General features: G+C 32.6%; 3 protein-coding genes across 3 annotated transcripts; 2 read left to right on the top strand and 1 right to left on the bottom strand.

The window, feature by feature from the left end:
- Positions 1 to 5,921: 5,921 nt before the first annotated feature.
- On the top strand, positions 5,922 to 11,011 carry LOC147392202 (putative aminotransferase TAT2). The gene is made up of 7 exons (XM_086459390.1): positions 5,922 to 6,363; positions 8,192 to 8,531; positions 8,620 to 8,838; positions 8,942 to 9,001; positions 9,089 to 9,244; positions 9,334 to 9,427; positions 10,718 to 11,011. The coding sequence occupies exons 1-7, from the start codon at positions 6,086 to 6,088 to the stop codon at positions 10,834 to 10,836; spliced, it is 1,266 nt and encodes a 421-aa protein (XP_086315516.1). The 5' UTR covers positions 5,922 to 6,085; the 3' UTR covers positions 10,837 to 11,011.
- Positions 11,012 to 13,014: 2,003 nt separating this feature from the next.
- LOC147392201 (D-amino-acid transaminase, chloroplastic-like) lies at positions 13,015 to 16,610 on the top strand. Its single transcript, XM_086457786.1, has 5 exons — positions 13,015 to 13,249; positions 13,360 to 13,424; positions 14,050 to 14,225; positions 14,615 to 15,288; positions 16,321 to 16,610. Exons 1-5 carry the CDS (start codon positions 13,198 to 13,200, stop codon positions 16,416 to 16,418), a joined length of 1,065 nt encoding a protein of 354 aa, XP_086313912.1. The 5' UTR covers positions 13,015 to 13,197; the 3' UTR covers positions 16,419 to 16,610.
- A 661-nt stretch (positions 16,611 to 17,271) lies between these two features.
- Positions 17,272 to 21,591, bottom strand: LOC147392200 (protein DEHYDRATION-INDUCED 19-like). Its single transcript, XM_086457787.1, has 5 exons — positions 21,302 to 21,591; positions 21,058 to 21,197; positions 19,248 to 19,325; positions 18,810 to 19,096; positions 17,272 to 17,753 (listed from the first exon to the last, which is right to left on the bottom strand). The coding sequence occupies exons 1-5, from the start codon at positions 21,381 to 21,383 to the stop codon at positions 17,645 to 17,647; spliced, it is 696 nt and encodes a 231-aa protein (XP_086313913.1). The 5' UTR covers positions 21,384 to 21,591; the 3' UTR covers positions 17,272 to 17,644.
- Between the last annotated feature and the right edge of the window lie 3,255 nt (positions 21,592 to 24,846).

The following is a 24,846-nucleotide window of genomic DNA, read 5'->3' as shown; positions in this document are numbered from 1 at the left end:
TAAAATCAATCCTTCAACCAATATAAGTAAATTAATTTTTATTTATTCAACCTCATATTCAATCCATTATTTGTAACCTTGTCTTAATACCTTGTAAAAAATTATTTTTTATTATTATTATCAACGAATCTTATTATCTTCTACTTCATAAATCCTATTTTGTTGTTTAGATTTAAGGGTTAAAATAAATTAATGTTAAGGGTTTACACTAGAATAAAAGATTTTACTCAAGAGATTGAAGATGATTGATTTTGGAAAAAAAAATCAAAGGGTTTTTATTTTTATTTTAGGGGGCATGTAGGAGTTTTAGGGCTTGTTTGTTAAATTGAAAAAAAAAAAATGTTGAAACTTATAAGCACTGAATATAAGTGTTGAAAAAGTTGTTTGTTTAGATGTCAAAATAGTGTTGAATTCATTAAAATTAAGCATTAAATTTACAGAATCATGTTTGTTACATATTACTGAAAACTAGTAAATTGTCTATTTTACCTTTATAATCATATTATACATTGTTTGCATGTTTCAAATGCCTATTTCTTATCAAACACAATAAAATATATTATTTATTATAAAATTAAAATGCAATTCATTTTTAAATAAAAAATAATAATAAAATTTTTAATTTCTAAATAATAATTTGTATTTTTAAAACCCCACAAATTTCAAATTAAAAACAAGAATGTTATACAAGTCACCAAAATTTTGAAATCAACACATCCATCAAAATTTTGAAATCAACATTATCATATAATCCATCAAAATTGAAATTAACATTGTCATACCCAACAAAATAACATCATTTCATATATTTACACTACTAAGATGATTTGCAATTTGATCTTGTAATCATGAATGTTTGTTCAGATTGTCCAATCAATTCTTCCACATCAAGATGAGCATCTCTACTATTAGTTATTTTGAGAAGAACATCTTCATTATCGTATTGATGAAAAAGCTCATTAGTTATCAAAATTTTAAAAAAGAAAATTGTGAATTGCCATACATGCAATCACTATATTTTTCTGAGGAGAAAATAGTATGGTACCATTCTTTTTAAAATTAGGAACCGTGTTTTTAAACTTCGAAAGTCCTCTCAATTACATTTCTTAGTCTGACATGTGTATGATTGAATATTTTCTCTTTGCATTTAAGACGTCCACGATGAAAATCAGATAACCAATAACGCATATTGCGATATGGTGCCATAAAATCTCGTATGCACATGTAGGCAGCATCAACCAAATAATATTTATCTACATCAAAATAAATACATTGTTAAATTAGAAATATATATGAATACTATATTTATTACTAATAAAACTTATATGAAATATTAATAATACCAGATAAAGGTATTAGAAATCTATTTGCAGGATTACGAATAGTCTCTATTAAGACCCTTGAATCATGTGTCACTCATTCTCATCTAGCTTACACGTATGTAAATATCATATTAAAGTTATAAATAACCATTGCATTTTGATAGCATTTAGACTTTTCCCTTTTTCTATAAAGAATTTGTCTATCCGATGGAATGCAAGTATGGATAAGTGTTTCATCAAGAGCACCAACAACACCCTTATTAATTAGTTAAATAAATACATTACTACTGGTAAAAAATATAAACATAAATATAAATTATCATGGGTAAAAGTTATGTATCTTAAATAGTTATCTAAAATGTCAATGAGTTCGAATTTCTTTCATTGGTTGATCAAAATATGATGATATGATCATTTTTTGGAAAAAATAATACATAGCTACTAGAACCTTATGAAAATACTTGTGGATTATTTGTAATAAATATTGGAATCGATTTATTATTAGTCGATACCGACAATTATGACCCATTGTTATAAAAACCATTGCAATCATCTTCGGTATTTTCATATGTCTACTATTAATAAATCATCATTGTTCTTGAAATAAATGACAAATATTAACGAATGACTCATTTTTCATTCTTAACAACTCATAACAGTTTGATGAAAGACTCTTTAAGAGTTCATTAAAAAATTGTGCATCCATAAGTGTTGATACATTGATTGCATTTCAAGTAATAGATTGTCGTTTAATACGTTCCAATATGAACTTCAATATTAATATTATTAGAAACCTTCGTTGTTGGGGTGTCAAATTCACTATTGTATAAATAATTTTTATACATATAAAAAGTAATATGATAATCAGACATATCATAATCAAATATCTATTCAAAATAAGAGTGTTCCAACATTCGAATATAAAGAAATCCATTCAAAATAAGAGTGTTCCAACATTCAAGTCTAAAGAAACCCATTTAAAATAAGTGTTATAACATATTATAAATAACAAAACAAATAAAATATTCCATCAAAGATAAAAAAAATTCACAAACTACCACTAAGATATCACATATGAAAACTTATGATAAGTGAATAATATTAAGCCAAGACAACCGTAGTGTTGAATTTGTCAATTCCATCAAAATTGTCCTATACTCATTTTCTTAGTAAATGCATTAAGTGCAATATTGTAAAAATGTCATCCTTTCTCCACCATCATCATTTTATTTAGAGATTTCATATAGTCTTGTATCGAAGGTTCATTGTCTATATCTTTCACAATAACATCGATAAGTGTTTGAATATTATTTTAAAGATTATCTTGATTGTTCTTTTTATGACGTATATTTGATGATAAAGTATCCATATTTTCTGAATGAGTTAATACATTGAGTACACTCTGTCCTAAAGATTCATCGTCCAAATTTTGTGATTCAAACTCATCAAAATTTTGTGGATCCTCTCTAACTTGAGATGATACATCCACGAACAACCCTTCTTTATGTGGGTCCCATCCAATATCTCTCGTGACCATTGTACATTCAAATAATGTACATAACTCATGTGCAAACATGAATGACTTATGACAAATTTTTTTTACTTCCGGATATTTCTGAAACACATTAGAATCATATTAAAAGTAAGTCTACTTATAATATTTTCAAGATTTATAAATATATAGTAAAAATATAGGTTAGACATGTCTTCAAGTAGTCATCCCATCGTTTATCAGTTCAGTGAATGGTATTTATTTTTGCATTATATCCATGACTTGTGCAAGTTATAAGTCGCATCCAAATTTCATATTGCTTCTTTTGATAATCTCATTAATTTTTAAGTTGCTTTTACTTAAAAGTAGTAAAAAATTTCTTGTTCATTTCAACTATAATTATATTTTATGATTGGGATTTTAGAGTCTCCTCGATCTTCCTTCACGGTTAATTTCTTCCATACATAGATCGATAAAAAAATTTCTAACCCTTTTATCAATCCAGCACATTTGGTTGATTTCATTAGAATCCATATCTAGATGTAGTAGAAAAATTAAAAAAAAAATTATATAATTTAAACAACTATAAAAATAATTCATATTGATGCTGGTTATGTTCAAACATGAAAAATAGTGTAAATTACTATTAATGATACAATTGAAAAAATATAGGCACACCAGGAGTAATTAGTAATAACAAATAAGTAATTTGTAAAACCATAGTAAAAGAAGGGATAATGAGTTTCTAAGCTTATAGTGCATGAAGAATTGATCCTACATTCCACTACTAAGAAAAGATTAGCATAACCTGTTATCCACTTTCTTATGAAAAGGTCATATAATGTTAAAAATTTATTCCATAATTTAATTATGGAGATCTTTATATCTAGTAAATTTATAATGGAATCAAGAACTGTTATTGATGGATACCTCTTAGAAAACTTCACAAGTCAAAATTTAGCATAACTAAATTATATGAACCATTCAATTTATAAACCTTTTTGGATGATTCATCAAGTATATTTTCCATCAGAGAATAAGATTAGTTTGGGTTGCTATAATCATCCAAGTAGAGATTGATTTCAAGCTACATGAGCATCAAGTGACATCCAACATCATTAGAATCTCAAACTAATGAATCTCCTAATATTTTTAGTTACCTTCCAGATTTTGAAGCAAGATTGATACACTATAGAAATATCTAAGGGACCAAGGTACCAGATACAAATTTCCTACTAATTTACCTATAAGATTCTAATAACTTGATATTGTCCCAAGAGTATGAATTTCATTGACGTCTACAGAAAAAGAAACAATGAGGGTTGGACGCCATCAAACTGAATTAACTCGACTTTAGTGAACTATAATGATAGGTTACAAGCAACCCAATTAGATGTTGTTAGGTTCTAATGCCATTAAGTTCATAATCAGAGGTGATTAAACATGATATAGGTTGGAGAGTGCATATTAAAAGAAAAAAAAAAGGCTTGTAGATATTACCTTTAGTGAAGACAACAGAGAAAGTTTTATAACAATTGGTCTCATTATTTAAAATGCAAATTGAGCCAAATGGCTGGAGTGGGTTTCCATTTATTTATGCAAAGCTACTTGTTTTACTCCCCATCCAACCATAGATGAAGAGACTCAATTTGTACGAGTTTTATTTCTAATGATTTTTCAATGTTAGAACTTTGCCTCATGTGGTTGAGTTTCAAACCTTAAAATGCCAAGATATTAGTAAAGATCTGTCTGAGATCGAACCCGCAGCATTGAATGTTTCACAATGTCTTAGTTGAGACAATCTCAAGTTTTATCTTCTTGATCGATACATTGCCTCGATAAAAGTTTTTAAAACTTGTTTTTATAATACTCCATTGAACCTTAGCAATTGCATTGGATAATTAAATAAATAACAGACATAAGAAAAAAAGATTAGCCCAATATATAAGAGAACTCCAAATCAAGACTTTCTTGTAATTATGAACATAGTGTAAGTCATAATGGCATTCTGATCCAGGATTAACCATCATGGATTTGAAAGTAGAAAGACAAATTTGAGAGATGAGAGATCTAGCAAGAGAGAGACAAGAGAGTTTTAGTCGAGAGAGTTTTGTTGATTGGGATGAGATAGAAAGATGAAGATATACGAGGTAATTAAAAATATTTTTGAATACTTGTCTATGAAAAAAATGATCAGTGCTGAGCACAAATAGCAATAAGCATTTAGCGTTTTTTTTGCGTTGAAAATTTCAACCAAAATTTTAACACTTTTTGCTGAATTTTTTTGGTAAACAAACGTGCTAATTTTAAGAAAGTGTTGAAACTGAATTTTTTCAACAATAAACGCTGAAAAATAGTGCAAACAAACACCACCTTAGTGAATCTTTAAGATACTTAACTTAGATCTTCTTTGATAGACTAACAAAAAATGATCTATGTCATTTTTAATAGTAAAAAGCCTTTGGATTTTCTTTCTCAAAACCAATCTTCTTCAAGTTCTTAATCTTACTAGTTAATTAACAGGTGAGAAAAGAATCGTGATCTTCTGACTCGAAAATACTCACTCGATCTGTACGCAACTGACATGGCAAGGGCATATTACCATAGATCTTTTTTTGGGGGATACACAAGAAAAAAGATCAACAGTTTTGTGCCATTGCCACGTCGCCCAAATATCAATCGAGTAAGTCTTTTCGAGTTAGGAAATCATTAATAGTAAGAAAATGCTGGATTGATTTCATTGGACAGTGCGTTCAACATTGTGTTGACACGGCAATACACAAAGAACTATTCATTTTTTAACTTGTATCACGAGAAAAGAAATCTATGGTTATCTGTGCACCACCACTCTAACGCAGTGTCGAAAGAAGTCACAATGTCAATGTAGCACCATTATTATTATTATGATGATAGAAAGATAATGCTCGACTGCCTGTCTTAGACACTGGGTTAAACACTGAGATGACGTGCCACTGTTTAGAGAACCGTTTTTTTTTTTTAAATTTTATAATAAGAGACGGAATTCATTGCGTCCACGTCTCTAAGTTAGTTATCTGCCACACAGTCTACGCGTCGAGATAAATTCAGTTTTTCTCTCTATCTACTCTGATGCGAACAAGACGTGTCCAAAGTCACTCCAAACTAGTGGTCTCCATATTAGTAAACAGGGATTCTCTCCACTTCTTCAAACCCTAATCCTAGAAATCAAAACCCACTCGTATTTCAATCTTATTCCCTCCAAGAAGAAGAAGAAGAAGAAGAAGGATTAAAGATGGTGGAGAATGGAGAATCGAATAAATGGAAGTTCAGAGCGAACAACACAATCAACAATGCTTCAAAATTTACAATTAGAGGGATTCTCGCTCTGCTTATGGAATCTCGAGATTATGGAGAAGATGATAAGCCAACCATCCCATTAGGTCATGGAGATCCTTCTGCGATTCCTTGTTTTCGAACTTCTCAGATTGCCCAAGACGCCATTGTTGATGCTGTTCGATCTTCTAAACTTAATTCTTACTCTCCATCTTTTGGAATTCTTCCCGCTCGAAGGTATTATTTAAAAAAGCTTACTTCTTTCATCTCAAATTAGGGGTTTTTTCCCCTTTTTTTAGTAAGAGTCCAACTTAAGGAAAAAAGTTCTTACTAAGGCTCATCCATCATCATAACAGAACCTCGAGATTCGTATTCGTAGTTTTTGTTCAACGTTTTGCTATTTTTTTATAAAGAAATTCTATTGCCACACCAATCCTTTTGAAATTAAGCATGGTTTATATTATATAGATTGGCGTGTTATAACTAAAAGTTGATGTGTTAATAGCAGCTCTCAAAATTTTTTTTTAGAGATTCCATGGCACACGCCTTGCAACTTTTACTTATAGCACACAGCGATCCTTTTAAAATTTGTATAGATTGGTGTGTTAGTAGAAACTCTCATTTTTGTTTTTTTTTTTCCATCATTTGGTATACCAACCTTTTTTGGGTATACCCCTCCACCTTTTGGTGAATATTTGACGTACCCTTATGTTTTCAAACTGATTACATGCCCCTTGACCTTGGTCTTCTATTATAGACTAATTAAAATGAACTAAATGCCCTCATCTTCAATCTCCAGCCAAAAGCCACTGCCTTTATGGTAGATTTAATATTTTTAATTTAGTCTATAACTCATTTATAATCCATTGTTATCGATCTCACCTTAACCCTCCTGTAGAAATCTTTGATTTTTCTACCCAAAATTCCATTGTCTTCTTGAGGTTTGAAGTAAATAGAATCTCAAAATTGAAGATGAAGGTAAAATATTTTACAAGAGGCTTAAGATACTGGTTTTGCGAAGAAAAACAAGGTTTTTACCCACAGGTTGAAGATGAGGGCATTTGAGTCATTTTTTCAGTCTATTAGAAGAGACTGAAGTCAAAACACATGGGTATCTCAATATTCACAAATAGTGGAGGGCTATGCCCAAATCTTAAATCACCCCAAGCTGAATATGTGTTTTGGGGTGCAGATAACCCTTATATCCATTTAACTTCGGCACCCATTTCTATTTCTTCTTCTCCGAAGAATGGTGAGAAAAGCTCATCGAACTCTAAAACGGACTAATTATGAGTGAGAGAGTGATCGAGGAAGATTAGTTGTGTTTTTGGATTTCCATTGCAGCTACTTCCTTCTTCCTTTGGTCTCGTACCCTTTTTTTTTTCAGAGTGTGATACATGATTTCATTATTTGGTGTGTTATAAAAAATTTGTGTGGAAATATAAGGAGAGATTCTATTGGCACACCAACTTTCGCTTACAACACACAAATCCTTATGAAATTAAATGGCATATAGTTTGGTGTGTTATAAGTGAAAATTGGTGTGTTAATAAAGCTCTCAATATAAGGTCCCTTGCCATGTTGCAATGTGGGGTAAAATTTTCTTTAATTTTTGTATTAAAAAAAAGGTAGATATTTGGGGCTTAGGCGCTTTCTCCATCCTGAAAATTTTAGAAGAAAGTCAGTAAATTGAATCACTCCTTCCACCAGGATCAGCCCTTAACCTTGAAAAGCAATCTAGTATATATAATCCTAATCATCCTACACTTAAAAGATATATGTTTTTGAAGGATGGTTAGAACAATAGATTAAATATTTCAAGAAAGTAATTCATCAAATACTAAAAATCATCCAATGTTTGGAAACCATTCCATTTGATTAAACATACCTAAAAATATGTTTTAGGTTAATTTTAACCCTGTCTACACTGCAGAAGAGGGAATGCCTCCCATGGAATTTTTGTCAGTCTTTTAAATATTTCAATATAATTTGTATTGTAGATCAAATTTATATTTTTCTTTACTATTTTATTTTAAATATTTAGTTTTGATTCTCTTTCAAACAGGGCTGTAGCTGAATACCTTTCTCGTGATCTTCCATACAAGCTATCCTCCGATGATGTTTTTATCACGACTGGTTGCATACAAGCAATCGAGATCATACTAGCTGTGCTTGCTCACCCCGGAGCAAACATCTTGCTTCCAAGACCGGGATTTTTCTATTATGAAAGCCGTGCAGCTTTTAGCAATCTTGAAATTCGGCATTTTGATCTTCTCCCTGACAAGGATTGGGAGGTCGATCTTAATTCTATTGAAGCTCTTGTGGATGAGAACACTGCTGCAATGGTTATCATAAACCCCGGTAATCCATGCGGGAATGTCTTTTCATATCAACATTTGAAGAAGGTAAGCATCCTTGCCCTGTCTTTCATTAGATTCTTAAAAGAAATTGGGTTGTATGTGACATTAGTGGTTGCCATTGTACTACATTTAGGTTGCTGAGACTGCGAAGAAGCTTGGAATTCTCGTAATTTCGGATGAAGTTTACGGCCATATCACATTTGGGAGTAAACCATTTGTGCCAATGGGCATATTTGGGTCAATTGTTCCAGTCATTACTTTGGGGTCCATATCAAAGAGATGGATAGTGCCGGGTTGGCGACTTGGTTGGCTTGTTGTGACTGACCCCAATGGTGTCTTAAAGGAAACAAAAGTTATTATTTTATATCTCCTCCTTTTGGTTCCTTGGTTGATCATAATCTTTGAATCCTTTTCATGATCCCAGATTCCAACTTATCTTACTTTCATCTTCTCAGGTTGTTGATTGTATTAAAGGGTGTCTCAGTATCAACAGCGATCCTGCAACCTTCATTCAGGTCTGTTTCTATGGCTACTTACTTGAAAAGAGTATGTAATTAAATATTTATTTCGATCTTCATGCCTACTTAAAATGAATGTTTCAGGGCGCAGTTCCTCGAATTCTTGAGGAAACAAAGGACGATTTCTTCAGCAACATTTTAAATATCCTGAGACAATCTGCATGCATTTGCTATGATGAAATTAAGGAGGTTAATTGCATAAGTTGTCCACACAAACCAGAAGGATCCATGTTTGTAATGGTGAGGAAATTGAAAACTTTGTAGTTATGTGCGCTTGATAATGAGTGAATTTGTTGAAACATTAATCTTACTTATATTTTGGAATTCAGGTAAAGCTCAATGTGTCCCTTATGGAAGACATTAATGATGACATGGACTTCTGCATTAAGTTGGCCAAAGAGGAATCTGTGATTATTCTTCCAGGTATGAATTAATATGGTACTAGTTTTTCAGGATTAGTTGATCAAACACATTTATCCCTCTATAACTTCTTAGATATATATACCTCTATTCTGAATGCTTCTTCACAATTTTATTCCCTAGGGTTTCATTAGGGTTGGTATATGGGGTTAGGACAGGTTTATGGAACAATTTCTAGGGCTAAAAGGGGTTTAGATGAACTTGAGATAGGTAGGGTTTAAGTGATGGAATTGAAACAAAATAGCTAGGAATCACACCAACCCGTGCTGACTGGATATACTTCTATATGCGCAAAGTACCCGTAGACACAAAACAATATCAATAGGGCTATTGGATACCGCGTGCATATGTCTATATTTACAATTTTATTACTAGTAATTATTTTCTTAACTCCTTAACATATTTTCTATTTATCTAATCGACAAAAATTGCCGATCACGAATCTTTTGGATAAGGATTCAATGGAGAGGATGATGATCTCATCAACAAAATGTGTTAAAAAAAAAGCTTGCAATGTTAGAAGTTTTATGACATTTATCTGGACGTAAACATGAAAGAATAATACTTAGCTCAGGAAATCTAAAAAATAAAGCATGGAATCAATATAGTGGATGGAAACTTGTGTCTTTTTCCATGTCCATTCTCCATTGTTTTGTCACATTTGTCTTGATTTAAACATGAAAGAATGGTACTTAGCTCAAGGAATCTAAAAAAATATATTGGATGGAAACCCATCTTTTTCTATGTCCGTATCTTGTATATATTTGGATCTTAGTGCATAACCTAGTGATGACCTCAACAACTCAAATATAATAAACCAATTTATTAAATCTCTCTTTAATTGCAGCCATCGTACACGTCACCTCGACATAAGAGATGATTGATATTTCTAGACACCCTGATAGATGAGCGATGAGAAGTGCATGATATAGATCCATCATAAGAGATAGTGATAAATAAAAAAATCGTTGATGGATACAAAGCAACAAACAAAGACCTTCTTTCAATCAACAGTATAAATGTTCAATCATGACCCCAAGGAAAAAAGATTTAAGTCCAATTAGTAGTACTCCTGAATGCATAATTAACTTGCGACTACGAAATCATGGTTGAATTGATGTGATTTTGATGCAACCATGTCCATGAATGGTATATAAACATGCATAATTTTGGAATGCGAGCCTTTATTCTTCCGCTTTTTAGAGTTGTTTACAACTTGTGAGGGTTCATTATGAAATGTTTCATAGGGTGATTTGTTCGCCCATTAACAGCTAGAGATATTTGTTCTTGCAGGAATTGTTTTGGGACTGAAAAATTGGCTCCGCATCACGTTTGCTATTGACTCATCTTCTCTTAAAGAGGGTTTTACAAGGATAAAAGCATTCTGTCAGAGGCATGCCAAGACACAATAAGAGAATTATTTATTTGTGTCAAATTAGCAATCTTCGACCGGGCTAGCGTTCTTCAACTGTGTGTTGTGTCTCACGTGCCTCGTTCGTTTCATACCCATTAAACACAAAGAGATTTTGTTCTGTTTTGAATGATATGGAATCATTTACCATTATTTAATTAAAATTTGATACAAAACTGAGCCAAGTTAAATACTTAAATTGCAATTCGATTAAGATTAAGATAGCTATGAACGATAATTACTAGATTGTAAAAAAAAAATGATTTGATTGAGAAATTCATTTTTAATATTAGATATATGTAGATAAGGCTCTATTGTTGTTGTTGAACATCTTCTATGACACAATGGGGATAAGGCTTGTTTGGTTGTCTGAACATCTTTGATAATGCTTGTCAGTCCTTTTTGCTAGAATTTAAAAGAAGGGACCAACTATTTGCAGATCACCTTTAGCATGTATGATTGCACTCGAAAAAATTAAAAGAAAGTTCCATTTTCTTTTTCCCTTCTTGAAGATTAGAGAGGAACCATGGCACCAAAACTTCATGAACTCTAGGTTCACCCCTCAGGAGAAGTTTTTAATGATAGATTTTGCTGCTAATGGTGGGTTCTTCATCTTTAACTTGGGTACAAGATACAAATTTAAAAATAAATAAAATAATAATGTATTTTTTGCAATTGGTATACCAATTAGGTGATTTCCAATTAGTTGTGTTAGAGAATAAGATGCATTGTTTTAAGATGCATGAGATACACTGTATCATTGTTAGTGTATCTCATCAGAAATGGAAGGCTGTGATGAAGGATATTTTAGAATATATGTTGATATTTAGAATATATCAATTGGGACATTCTAGAATATTTATATTAGGTAGTTTTCACATAACTTTGTTGATGTAATGTCTATAAATATTCTATTGGGGCTTTTATAAGATTCATTCAAGAACTATCAATAAATTTCATATTTCTACACGGTATCAGAGCTCAAGCTCCACTGAGTACATCGGGCTTTTATAAGATAACATAAACAAAGTTATTGATTTTTTTTTTTTCCAATAAAAATACTGTCTTTCTATATGTTCCGAACTTAGATATCTTTTATTTTCTTCTTTGCTATTATTTTAGATTTTTTGTTTTTCCAATAAAAATCACAACTCCTTCTATATCTTTACAAATCTCCCAATTTCACACATTCATATTACATGATCTCATTTTTTTTCCTATCTAAAATATCTCCAACGAAAATTCTTTAATTTAAATGGCACAATTCTACTTTTTATGCTTCTTGGAGAAATCATGACAGATCTGGTCTAATAAGTCATTGGCTCTAACAGATTCAAAAAGAGCGGAATGCAACAGTGATAGACTTCATAGATAGACGGTGACCACCAGCAAATACAATTGACACTTCGACAATCAATGAACATATTCATTAATGAGATCAAAGAATTATTTAAAAAAAAATCAATTGCATATTCTTTTTTCAAAGAACCATACAATTACAAGAGGATGTTAGAGAATAAGATGTATTGTTTTAAGATGCATGAGATACACTTTATCATTATTAATGTATCTCATCACGAATGAGAGGTTGTGATGAAGGATATTCTAGAAAATATATCAATATTTAGAATATATCAATTGGGATATTCTAGAATATTTATATTAAGTAGTTTTCATATATCTTGGTTGATGTAATATTTATAAATATTCTATTCGAGTTTTTATGATATTTATCCAAGAAATCTCAATAAGTTTTATATTTCTACAAGTTGATTCCTTAAAAAAGAAAAATCATTATAATAAATGTTCAATCCAAAAAAAAAAAACCTTAATTCTTTAAAGAAAAAAAAGATTTAAATTATTAAAAAACTTAATTGTTTTACATGAACACACAATTGAGTTGGCCGAATCATCTCCACCGATTTAATGTGATGGACAATTCACAATCCAAGTCATCTTTTAATAAAACCATGACCTTGTTGTCCAAGTTAATGTAACTCGGTAATCTCAGTGGGTCAACTCGCCGTATCACTAAGTGGGTCAGTTCTGCTTCAAGACCCGGAGTTGAATGATTAATGTCCGTCTTATGTTTATCTTATTTGCTGTCGTTTTGATCCATCAAATACATACATACATACAAATAGCCAACCCCCCAATCAAACCAATCAGACCAATCAGACAGACTAATATGATTTATTATTATTGTTTTAAACAAGAAATGTTCACTTGTCTGGTAGTTGTAGCAGTTGGAGTGAGTGTTATATTTATTCTCTCTCTAACTCCTTAGATTCCTCTACTCCTCATCTAGGGTTTCTTCATTTCTTTTCCTCTCTCAACATTTTTTTACAACTTCTCTATTACTATGGAAAGCTGCAACTCTTCCTCTCCCTCCAACTCTTCTAATATCAAGCCAGGTACACAACCTTTCTTCTTTAATTTTTTAATTTTTTAATTTTTTTCTCTCTTCTTTTAATATTTTACTAAGCTAATTTGACTGTTATTATTCTTTTTTTTTTTTGTTTAGATTTGATGAATGAAACAGAAGTTGAAAGTGGTAGTGTTCATGTTCCGGTTTACTCGTCCGCCGAGGTGAAATCCCTTTTTTTTTCATCACCAATTCTGATGATTTGATCATTTTTTTTTTCAAATTATCAATCAATCAAAATTAAAAAAAAATAAATTAAGGTTGACTAGGTTGGACAGCACACTATCATGAATAATGCTAATCAACCCTTACATGCCAATGGGTTAATGATCAAATCCAAAAAAAATTACAAATTGCTTTAATTTGGGTAATTAGTTGATGTATCTGAAGTTACCTTTCAAGCAAGTTTATTGATTAAATGGTTTGGATCGTTTAATTACGATCAATTTGTAAACCAATAAAGAGGTATTCTCTATCAACTGGATCAATCTGAGAGTATAAGTAGGTGCAACAACAGAGCAAACAATTTCGAGAGGAAGACCCCAAAAGAAATTGTATAGAGTGATTTATAAGTTGATTAGGATTATCTCATTATGTTTCAACATGACAGATCTACTTGATTGAACCCATTAACCAGTTCTACAGAAGCCCTTTTGTGTTCTTAGAATTGATCTGTGCGTATGGGTGTAACATCATACTATTTATAAGCTTTCAGAAAAGCTAATATCTGTGATTCTCATCGTAATCTTCTTTTCTGTTTTCGTGTTTTTTTGTATCCAAATATGTTAGTTGCTTGAAAAGTTGCAAAAGAAATGGAATACTGGGCAGAAGCAACAATACCCAGCAATGTATTCCAGCATTTTTGGTGGGATTACTCTTGATCCAGCTCTGATGGTCATTCCAATTGATGATCATATGGTCCATCGGGGGCATGGGGTCTTCGATACTGCTATGATTCTCAATGGGTAAGCATCTCTTAACCCTCAAATTACACAGTCAATCCTGCGGGTTCAGGGAGCAGAGCCCCAAAAGAAAATTTCCCTTTCGTAATTTCACTGATATTTTGTAAAACCCTAATTATGTTTTCTTGGGGTACATATTTCTCTTTTTCGGTGTAAGGGTGTAATCTGTAACTGCAAGTTTTTTCTTTGTAGTGGAATCGGTATGATCCGTGGACGTACCTCAATCTTGAGGAAACCACGTAAAATCTTTGTTTCTCTGTGTGTGATTGCATCTTGTTTCTTTTTCTATTTTTTTGCTTCGTTCTCCATTGTTTATGTTCTACTTAAAAGCCCAAGATACTCCTCGGAATCTATCAACTCATCATTGTTGTTGCATTCTTTGTTCTCGACAGATACTTATATGAGCTTGACACCCATCTTGACCGATTTTTGAGATCAGCATCAAAAGCTAAGATATCGTCTCCGTTCCCTCGATCAACTCTACGAAGCATTCTAGTGCAATTGACGGCAGCATCCCAATGCAAAATAGGTTCTCTAAGATACTGGTTGAGTGCTGGACCCGGGGATTTCTTGCTCTCACCTGCCGGCTGCTCAACTTCGGCGTTTTATGCAGTAGTCATTGATGACAACTATTCCCAACGCAAAGAAGGGGTGAAGGTTATTACTTCCACCATACCCATGAAGTCACCTGTGTTTGCTACGATGAAGAATGTGAACTATCTCCCAAATGTCCTTGCAGTAATGGAAGCCGAGGAGAAGGGAGCGTTCGCTTCAATTTGGGTTGATGACGAAGGTTATATTGCAGAGGGACCGAATGTGAATGTGGCCTTTATAACCAAGGACAAGGAGCTTGTATTACCTTCATTTGATAAGATCCTTAGTGGATGCACTGCGAAAAGACTACTTGAGCTAGCACCCAAGTTGGTTGAGCAGGGCCTTTTGAAAAGTGTGTGCACAGCCAATATAATGTTGGAACAAGCCAAAAATGCAGCCGAGATGATGTATGTGGGAAGTGGGCTTCCTCTATTACCAATCATCGCGTGGGACGAACAACCCGTTGGAGATGGTAAAATCACATATCGTTAATCCTTTTTTACGACCATAATTATCATTCTTTATCAAATCAATTTTCCGTTACATACATCATTTCATGATCATCATATTTAAATATTGGATGGGCGGGACCAAGGTTTAACATAGTTCATTGTAATGGCATAACAGTCGACTGTTGTTATCGTTATGGCCATTATATTGTTGTTAAGTTATAGAGGCAATCAGGTAGAACACAGCTTTCAGGTGTCTTAACTGTGAACAGAGAGAAAATGTTGTTAGCATGGTTTAAAGATTCATACTGTTTTGGAATATCTTTCATTTGAGACATTTCGGTTTTGGCCAAGACTAGAATGAAACATTGAAAGTTTTATAGTCTGTTTTGGTTTCTTCTCCCCACTGAAATATTGCCTCGAGATGGGATTTTAAACCTTAGTTGTTAGTTGGTTTGCATGGGGGTTTGTTGTTGGTTTCTTTTCTGTTAGTGTTTTGGCTCCCTTAAGGTCTCCTCTGAACTCCTTCAAATGTTGGATTTTTTTACCTTCTTAATGAAATCCTTTTTACCTTTTTTGTATAGAAAGGGAGATTTATTTTTTTTTTTAATTTGAAATTTGTAATCAAGTTTGTCTGACTTTTTTTTTTTTTTTTTTTGAGAACTATAATTTATAACACTCGTTATAGCCACGATGTTGTCATAGTATGGTAAATTAGCACCTTTTTGAAAAAAAAAAAAAAAAATTTAATCATTATTGTATTTCAAAATGCTATCAAGAAATAGAAAAAACTTCTGAAACTATATTAGGAAAAAAAGAAAGATAATTTATCCAAAAAAGAAAGAACAAGAAGCATACATCGAAAATGATCCCTCCCCTTCCCTTTGTTTGGAATAGGACCCAACAAAAGAGCTCCTTTTGTTTCTTCTGAACAAAAGTGTAAGGGTCTTTTTTCGATGGATCCTTTGTGTTTCTATTGATCATTGTTTCGGAATGGTCATTTATTTTCACAAGTGGAAACATGTTCATATAATTGATTTCTTTGTTTGCTTTAGGTAAAGTGGGACAGCTGACGCTTGCACTCTCTAATCTGCTCTGGGAGGATATGGCAGCGGGGGATGAAACACAAAGGCTACCTGTTCCCTATGTGTAGGGAAGTTTTTATTAAAGCAGAAAAGGATTGGAACGATTTCTTCTTCATACATCTCGACGCTCTCAACTGGTTGTTCACAAGAGCCCCTCTCCCTTTACCTCTTTTTTCTGGTGTTTTTCCCCTTCTTTGTTGATAAAGTGATGGAAATGAGCACTATTAAATAAAACATTGAAGGAACTTCTTGTGTGTCAATTTGCTTCTTGTTTGATGAATGATTTTAAATGTACGATTTACATACAGAGATAGGAAATTGGATTTTGTAGAGAGAGAGGGAGAGAGACTAGGATTTTCAGGTTAATTGTGCAAATCGTCTGTTAAGTCAGTAAATCACATCCTCGCATCCTAATACAATTGGATTTTGCATATGTCATGCGGTCTCATGTCATGCATATTTTTCAATTGGGATGTTACCCTTTATCAATTCTATCGGTTCTCGAGAGTTGACAATGCTGGACCTTTCAAGAAAGTAGGGATTCTATGCCACCTATTACCATTTATTGTTTGTCAGAACTTATGAAAGAAGAGAAACATTAGAATGTTCGAAGGAAAGGAACAAGCGACTGTATGTTGTTTCAGGAGTTCACTCCTCAAAAGTGTCTTCTTTGATGACTTTATTTTTCAAATGAGAATCAATTTGTAAGACATGGGTCAATCTATGCAAGTTTCCTCTCTTATGGTCATCTCGATCATCTTCTATTTTAATAAAATACACATTTATATATGGGTTTTCAGCTAAACAAACAACCAGATTCTCCTATTGCCTTGAGGATTGGTCTCAAAGAAAACAGTTGGTTTTGGTCTGACAAGATACACTTACTGCTCACAGTATACTTGCTAAACCCTACTGTAAAGGTGAGCCAAAAATGCTGGCATTGCTCATTATTAGCATTTCAGACAGTTTCACAATACAACAATTAACACTAAGTTCATTCCAACCAGTACAGAAACCAGGTATGGAATTGTCTTGGCACAGAATAGTTGACTTAATGGAGGAAAAACTAACGATGATGAATACAAGACTACAAGTAGACCATTCGCTTCTTTCAGAATTATTCTCTCTGGTAAGGAGAAAGCAGAAATGCAACATTCAACATTGCTACCTCATGAAACATTCAAAGCAGGCTAACAGTTGGGTTGTCCCACAATATACCAAACTTACCAACCATCAGGACCCAAAACTGCCTCTAATCAGGATCACCAATGTTTGTGGGACCCCCCAAATTCCGCTATTCGCTAAACAGAGTGGAGAGAAGCAGATCTTGCATAAATCCGGCTCTTGCAGTAGCTTGTTTCATCTTCTGTTCCCGCTCTTCATGGCTCAACGAAGAGTCGAAACTGCAAGTTAAGGAGGGGAAAAGAACGTTATATAATTCAAAAGGAAGATAGATGTTACAGTGGCTTTGATGTGTCACAATGAATGAAGATCTGCGGCTTCTTCAATATTACTTAAGAATTGGATCTTAATCATACAGTACATTTCCTACTCTTTTAGCAAAAATGATTAATTTCCTTGTAATGTAACAATTACATGACCATGATCCCATATGAGCAAATCTTATATGACCATTGCTACATGATGAACCTGAGAACTTTAATAGAAAACTATAATATTTGTTCAAGAAATGAGCAATGCAGAAATAGTCAATCTAATAAAGATCATAAGAATAGTCGATGAACTTTCGATGATAGGCTGCACAAAAACAATCTGAAATAGTAAAAAACCGGAATTAGAATTTTGATGGGGTAATGACTTTGAAGGAATAAGTTGAAGGCAGAAGCATTTCAAAACATGATTGGGCCCATCTGACAGGTTGATGGATAATATATTTCTTGTTCCATGAATTTTGGTTCTTCAACTATGCCACTGAATAAAATGGATTAAGCAATTTAGATAAAAATCAATCAATCAAAAAAAAAAAAAACAAAAACAAAAACAAAAAAGGGATAAAAATCAAAAGTTATACAGAAAACAGCTCCATGTTTCTTAAGTTTTTGGGTATTATTTTAATCTCAAGTAATCTTTTGTTAACATGGTCTTGATCGAATGTTTTAACAATTAAGTCATTGTATATTTATGATGATCAGATTATATGAGGTTTCATGTTATTAGGTGTGGATTTTTTAGATGAGGTTATAGAAGATGTATCTCTAGCCTAAAGGTTATTTTCAAGTAAAATTTATATGATCAAATAATAATAATAAAATAAATGTAAATTAATAAGTGAGCTTCTATTGCCACACCAACTTCTACTAAGAGCACCCCTCTTAGCAAAGTTGATGTGGCCAGAAGGTGCAACACACCACTACATCAACCTTGTTGAACAAAAAAAGTAGTTATCACAATCAAGCTGGGGGACTTAATAAAGAAAGAGAAGGAAACTTTAAGGTTACCCTGATTTCCAACTTGGTGTTGATGTTACATTCTTTGTAGAAGTATCCTCAGCACTCAAAACCGCAGATTTTGAAATTTCATCCGCTTCAGATGCAGGGAAGTTTAACACAAGTGATGAAAGGAAGGGATCTGTTACTGCGGTAGATGGATTAGAGTTGCTCGACCGGTGGTATCCACCACCTCGTAAAAGCACCTGTAGATGAGCTTCGCGAAGATCACGACCCAGAAGGGACAGTGCCTGACTATTAGGAAGAGCAACTCTGCGTAATCTCCGACGTCTCTGCAAGTGGTCTTAGTTAAAGGAAACAACTATAAGAGTTTGATTTCAATTAAAAGAGGATATCCTGGGACTCCATATGAATGAAGATGATTATCTAACATAAAAACTCCCAAAACGTAGTTTTTATTTCCCCACAGAAAATATGTGAAAAGGATATCTTAAATAAATGTCCATGTTGCAGTGTTATATGATTTAGCATGTCTCGTGTAACCTTAACGGAGCAAATAGGACAGACCTGCAAGCAATAGTTAAAAAAATCGTAGGTTAGAGGCTCACATCAAGAGGTTGCAATATAACAATTTTGTTCATGAAAAGATTAGTCAAAAGTCAGAATTAAAAAAATAGCGGTCAAATAAAACATCTTCCGTTGACAATATACTACTGTGCAAATAATAGCACTAAGAATAAGGGGAAAAAATAGAGAACAAAATTGCTGGTACGTGGAACTTGTAAGACCTAGAAGGTCAATTTTTCTTTTTCTTTTTCTAGATAGGTAAATTATCTTCAAGAAACAAGAACCTGTATTCTTTTTTTTTGATGGGTAAGGTGGACTTGAACCCACGACCTCAAAGTTGCTTTACAATGTATCAAACCAACTGAGCTATGGGTCTAAGCCCACAAGAACCTGTATTCTTGCTGAATAAGAGTGAAGCAAGAACAATGCTATCCAGCAATGAATTCATGTCACAACATCGAAATTAGAACACTACATAGGCACGATGATATAACCCAATGCATGGGAAAATTTCACCATCTACAAGAAAAAATAAGAATGAAAAAAAATTGCCTTTTAGGAAATAAAATTTTGTTTTAGAAAAAAGGACAATACCGCCTGGGTCCAAATGAAGGTGTCCTTCATAGAAATAGTGGTCTCCATTGCCATATATCATTCCTGAAAGTGTACGACAGAAATATTGAAAATTCATTTGTAAACCAACTCACACATGTCATTCATCTCCAACCCTCTCCTCTCTCAATTTCTCCTCTCGGTTTCTCCACTCTCTCACGTCTCAGCCCCTAACCTTCTCTCCACTTGATTTCCTTTCACTCACGTGAAAAAGATGAACCCTAACAGGTTGGGTGATTTGTCATCTTAGTTTCATATGGAATTTGATGATAATATGAGAACACCACTTAATAGGAACGATTACACAACTCTAACCCTTGTTCTATTTTTTCCCAAACTTGCCAAATTTTGGCCCTTTTTCCCCAAATTTGCCCTTCGACGACTTATTCAAGAACCCTGACCTTTTATGCTATAACATATTAAGTGATCCATAGACGCACCCCTATCAGTTGATGGTTTTTGTAAAAGTTTAATTCACCTCCATGTTCACAAGGATAAACCATGACACATCCTCCATGGGACAATCTCCCATTCGAGCTCCTTCAGCCACTAAAACATGGGGAGCGAAAATGAAGAGTCTCGCCAATCATAAAATGGCATTCTTCTCATAAATCAGTGCTACTTCAACCATAATAATTACTAGCAAACTAAACCTCAACAGAAATATCATATTTTTGTCAACAGATCGAAAACAGCGAAGACCCAAGTTTCAAATAATCAAATTTATTATAAAAAATACTATAATCTCGGCCAATCCTGCTTCCAAACTATCACATAAAAGCTGACCGAATCAACCACCACTAATGGTGATAAGTAGAAAGATTTGCCCCCATTTGCATCATAAACAGAAAAACAAATGCAACAAAATTACAGCTTTTATTTTATGAAGCAAAATCATATACTAATGAAAAATCTAATCAAACGCACCATTTTAATTACAGATAAATAGAGATTCTTTAAGTCAACCACAACAAAAACCCCAAAACTAGATAATTAAATGCCTAACATCCACCTCATCGAAGAAAAAAACACAAAAAGATCTTAACTTTAGAGGAAATTTCGACCCAAACATCCAAAAAATCAAGCGGTCTCAAGTAAATTAAACCGAATAACAACTTACGGTGACTTTCGACTCGAATGGATGCTCATCTTCAAGATGAGAACACAGAGATCCAATATCGTAATCCTCGAAGCAATAAGGGCAAGGGAAATCAGGGCGAACCTCCTCTTCGACCTCGAAATCATCGATGCTCAACCGATCTAAAAACCAATCGGACAAAAATCAAAATTTTTTTTTTACAAAAATTATATAACAAAATTGAGAATCAAACATTTACGAATCAGATCAAAGAATTGGAACAAACCTAATTGGGAGTTTTGATGGTGCTGCAACGAGTATTGCCGCTTCGCGGCGGCAAGTCTAGATGCCCAGTGATCGGAATCCATCGAAGATCAGAGGTCGAAAAATATATAAAAATTATTGATTTTTTTCCTCCAAAGTTCAAAATCTGTTCTTTTTTCCTCTCTTCTTCTCCGTCTTTTCTCTGAATTTTTTTTTCTAGTTCAATTGATTTCTTTTTCTTCTAAATTTGATCGAAAATTTTAAAGATAGAGATTCGACGAGAGAGAGAGAAAGAGAGAGAGAGAGAGAGAGATTAATTTGGGGTTTGTCTGGTTATAGGACCGCGGCTAGAGGCTGACGTGTCACTTAGAGGACAGATGGGATGAGTCGTCGTATACTCGTGTCGATGAAAATGTTTTTTTTTTATAGAGAGATTGTATCGTCACACCAATTTATATGTAGATAACCAAGAATTTGCCCACACTTGGGTGGCGTTAGCCGACGTTGGTGTGGCAATAGTAGTTCTTTGTGTTTTTTTTTAAGGTCAATCTCCCTTTTGTGGGCTATGAAGAAATTGCAAATTCGATGCACTATTCATTTTAATTTTCAAAATAAAATTTTCAAGTGAATTTATTATTTTTGTTATTAACAAATTCGTTGATAAAATATCAGTGATTTTGTCATATCAATGATCTTACTAGTAATTTATTAGTGAATTCATTGATTATAAAAATGACGAATTCATTATAAAAACATGTTTTGAGAATTAAAATGAAGAATTTATCAGAATCAAAATTTTGATACAAGTTGCGCATAATTTGAAAAAAATCTCCTTTTATTATTATTATTATTATTATTTATTGAATGGATTTTTTAGAAAGATTCTGTTGACACCCAAACTTTTACTTATAACACACCAATCCTTTTAAAATTCACTGAGATTGTTTATATTAGAATTATGTGTCATAAGTAAATTTTGGTGTGTTAATAGGAATCCTCTTTCTTTTTTTATTTTTATATTTCGAATACATATAACTTTCTTGTAATAAGTTAGAGACCTATAGCATTTTGGTTGTGGATAATGAGATTCTTGGAACCATAATATAGACCTTATAAATATCTGGTACCCATTAAGTTATTTGTAAATGTATAATTTAATTTTTAATTCCTTAATTGAAAGGTAAGATCAACAAACCCCATGGGGAGCCTTCATAAGCTCCTCAAGAAATGTAGGACAAGTGTTCGAAACCCCATGAAGATATGTATTCCTTAGGGTCACCCTCCAGGATTCGATTGACCCTCGACTCAATCAATTGCACGTAGATTTTTCAAGGGGCAACGAAGGGTGGGGATACTCATGATAAGCACACACAAAAAACACGCTAAGTTCAATAATGAATTTTTCGAATCAATCAAAAATTTCAAAATAAAATCATAAAAAGTTATAGTACGGACCACATATTTGTTGTTGATGTTCACGTAGAGAAAAAGGTTAAACTTAAACGTTTCACATTCTCTTTATATTTTAATTTTAGTTTAAGTAAATTTACTTCATGATATCTCTTTATTAGTATTTAATTAGACTACTAATTTTATTATAAATAAAATAAATTTACTAGTCAGGTACCCAATTAGTGTTGCAATCTAGGCGGAGATGGCACAATCTCAACCCGATTGATGAACGAGCTTGAACTAAGTTTATGTAGAAGATGAGTTGAGCCTGGGTTAAAATATCTCAACCCAACCTCAATTTGGGTTGAACTCTGGTTAAGAGTTCGGGCAACCCAACTCAACCAGAACCTTGCCACCGATGTTATATACGAATATATAAATATTTTCATATTAATTATATATATTTTTAATTATTTCTTCTTGTAATTAAAGGAGTTTTTTTTTTTTTTCTTTCTTTCTATTTGAGGCCATTGCTATTTATGTTCATATATAATATGCATAGATTTCATTAAAATAAAGAGTCATTTCATTAATGATATTGACATTAAGAACTAAGAAGTAAAGGGAAGCATTATCAAGATATATATAATATAATATATATATATATATATATATATTATATATATATATATATATATATATATATATATATATGGGTCACGTTCCTAAGACTCATATTGAGACTCACATTGCGACACACCGTTTTGTCTTATATGGGAAAAAATGTTTGGAATGAGCTGATTTTTTGTGAGGATGATCTCTGCGATGAGGGGATCATCCTGGCAAAAAATCATCCAATTCCAAAACTTCTAACCCCATCAAAATTGATTTACAAAAATTGGACGGTCTATAATTTTTCAACAAAAATTGGACGGTCTAGAAGTTTCATAATGAGCTGATTTTTGGCTAGGATGATCTCCTCACCATAGAGATCATCCTCACAAAAAATCAGCCTATTCCAAATATTTTTGCCCATATAAGACAAAACGGTGTGTCGCAATGTGAGTCCCTATATGAGTCTTAGGAACGCTGTTCTATATATATATATATATATATATATATATATATATTTTTTTTGCAATTTAGTTTATTTTCTTTTATCTTATTATTACGGCTTGTGGACAATTAGATATTATTAATGTGGACTTTGGTTTAATATGATTTATCTAAATATTCTTTCAATGATGGATTTCAAGGATGTATACGATTTTATTTATTAATGACTTTGTATTCAATGTTGTATTTATCATTTAATATATATAATTTATTTGTTGATCAAAATGAATTTGGGGGTTTTAAACAAATCCAACTTGCCCAAAATTATCTAACTTGGGCTAATTTGAGCTCAACCAGATTTTAGAAGTTCAAGCTTGGATTCATGAACTTAGGCCAGATGGTCGAATCGGGTTGGGTTGAACCTGAGTTTACCCTCCGACCTGCCTTAGTTGAATCCCTAATCCGATTCTTAAAATCAGTTTTGAGTACATTGGGTAATCAGGTAATTGAGTACTCATTGACACCCCCAGGTTCGATTGTCGATGGACTGGATTAGACCCAGAATCGAATCCTATAAATCCGTGTTGGATCAAGAAATCGAGACTTCAAAAAAGATCAAATTTGATTAGGATATCCAATCTTGTAGGGGCCGTGTCTGAAGTTTGAAATATATAAATGATGTATATTTTTATTTAAATATACAAAATATGCATTAAAAAGAAAAAAAAAAAACTGATGGGATTGTGGAATCTAAAAATGTTGGTTTTTGGATATCCAAAATAATACATTTCGTATTGGATCAGATCCAAAGTTAAAATTAGAAATAATTGATTTGATTGGACTTGGAAACTAGTGTGGATTCAAAAATTTTGTAATCCTTCATAAAATCTGAGCTATGTTAAAAGGAGACCTTAAACTTGTGTTAGATACAAAGTAGAAATTAGAAAGTAACTTTATAAGAAAGGTTCTCTTTAATTTTTAAAAAGTAGAAAATAATTTCTTTTGTTCTTAAAAAGTTAAGATTGAGATTTTTACTTTTAAAAAAAATCTCTGGGACTCAAAAATGGATGAAAGATAATAATACCTAGAGTATCTTACGCCCAATTTAAATGCATCTCG

Source organism: Akebia trifoliata, chromosome 11 (genome assembly GCF_017979445.1).
Source record: "Akebia trifoliata isolate Shusen 1 chromosome 11, ASM1797944v1, whole genome shotgun sequence".
NCBI classification, from domain to species: domain Eukaryota; kingdom Viridiplantae; phylum Streptophyta; class Magnoliopsida; order Ranunculales; family Lardizabalaceae; genus Akebia; species Akebia trifoliata.
The sequence above is the reverse complement of the archived record's forward strand: the minus strand, read 5'-3'. Positions and strand labels throughout refer to the sequence as shown.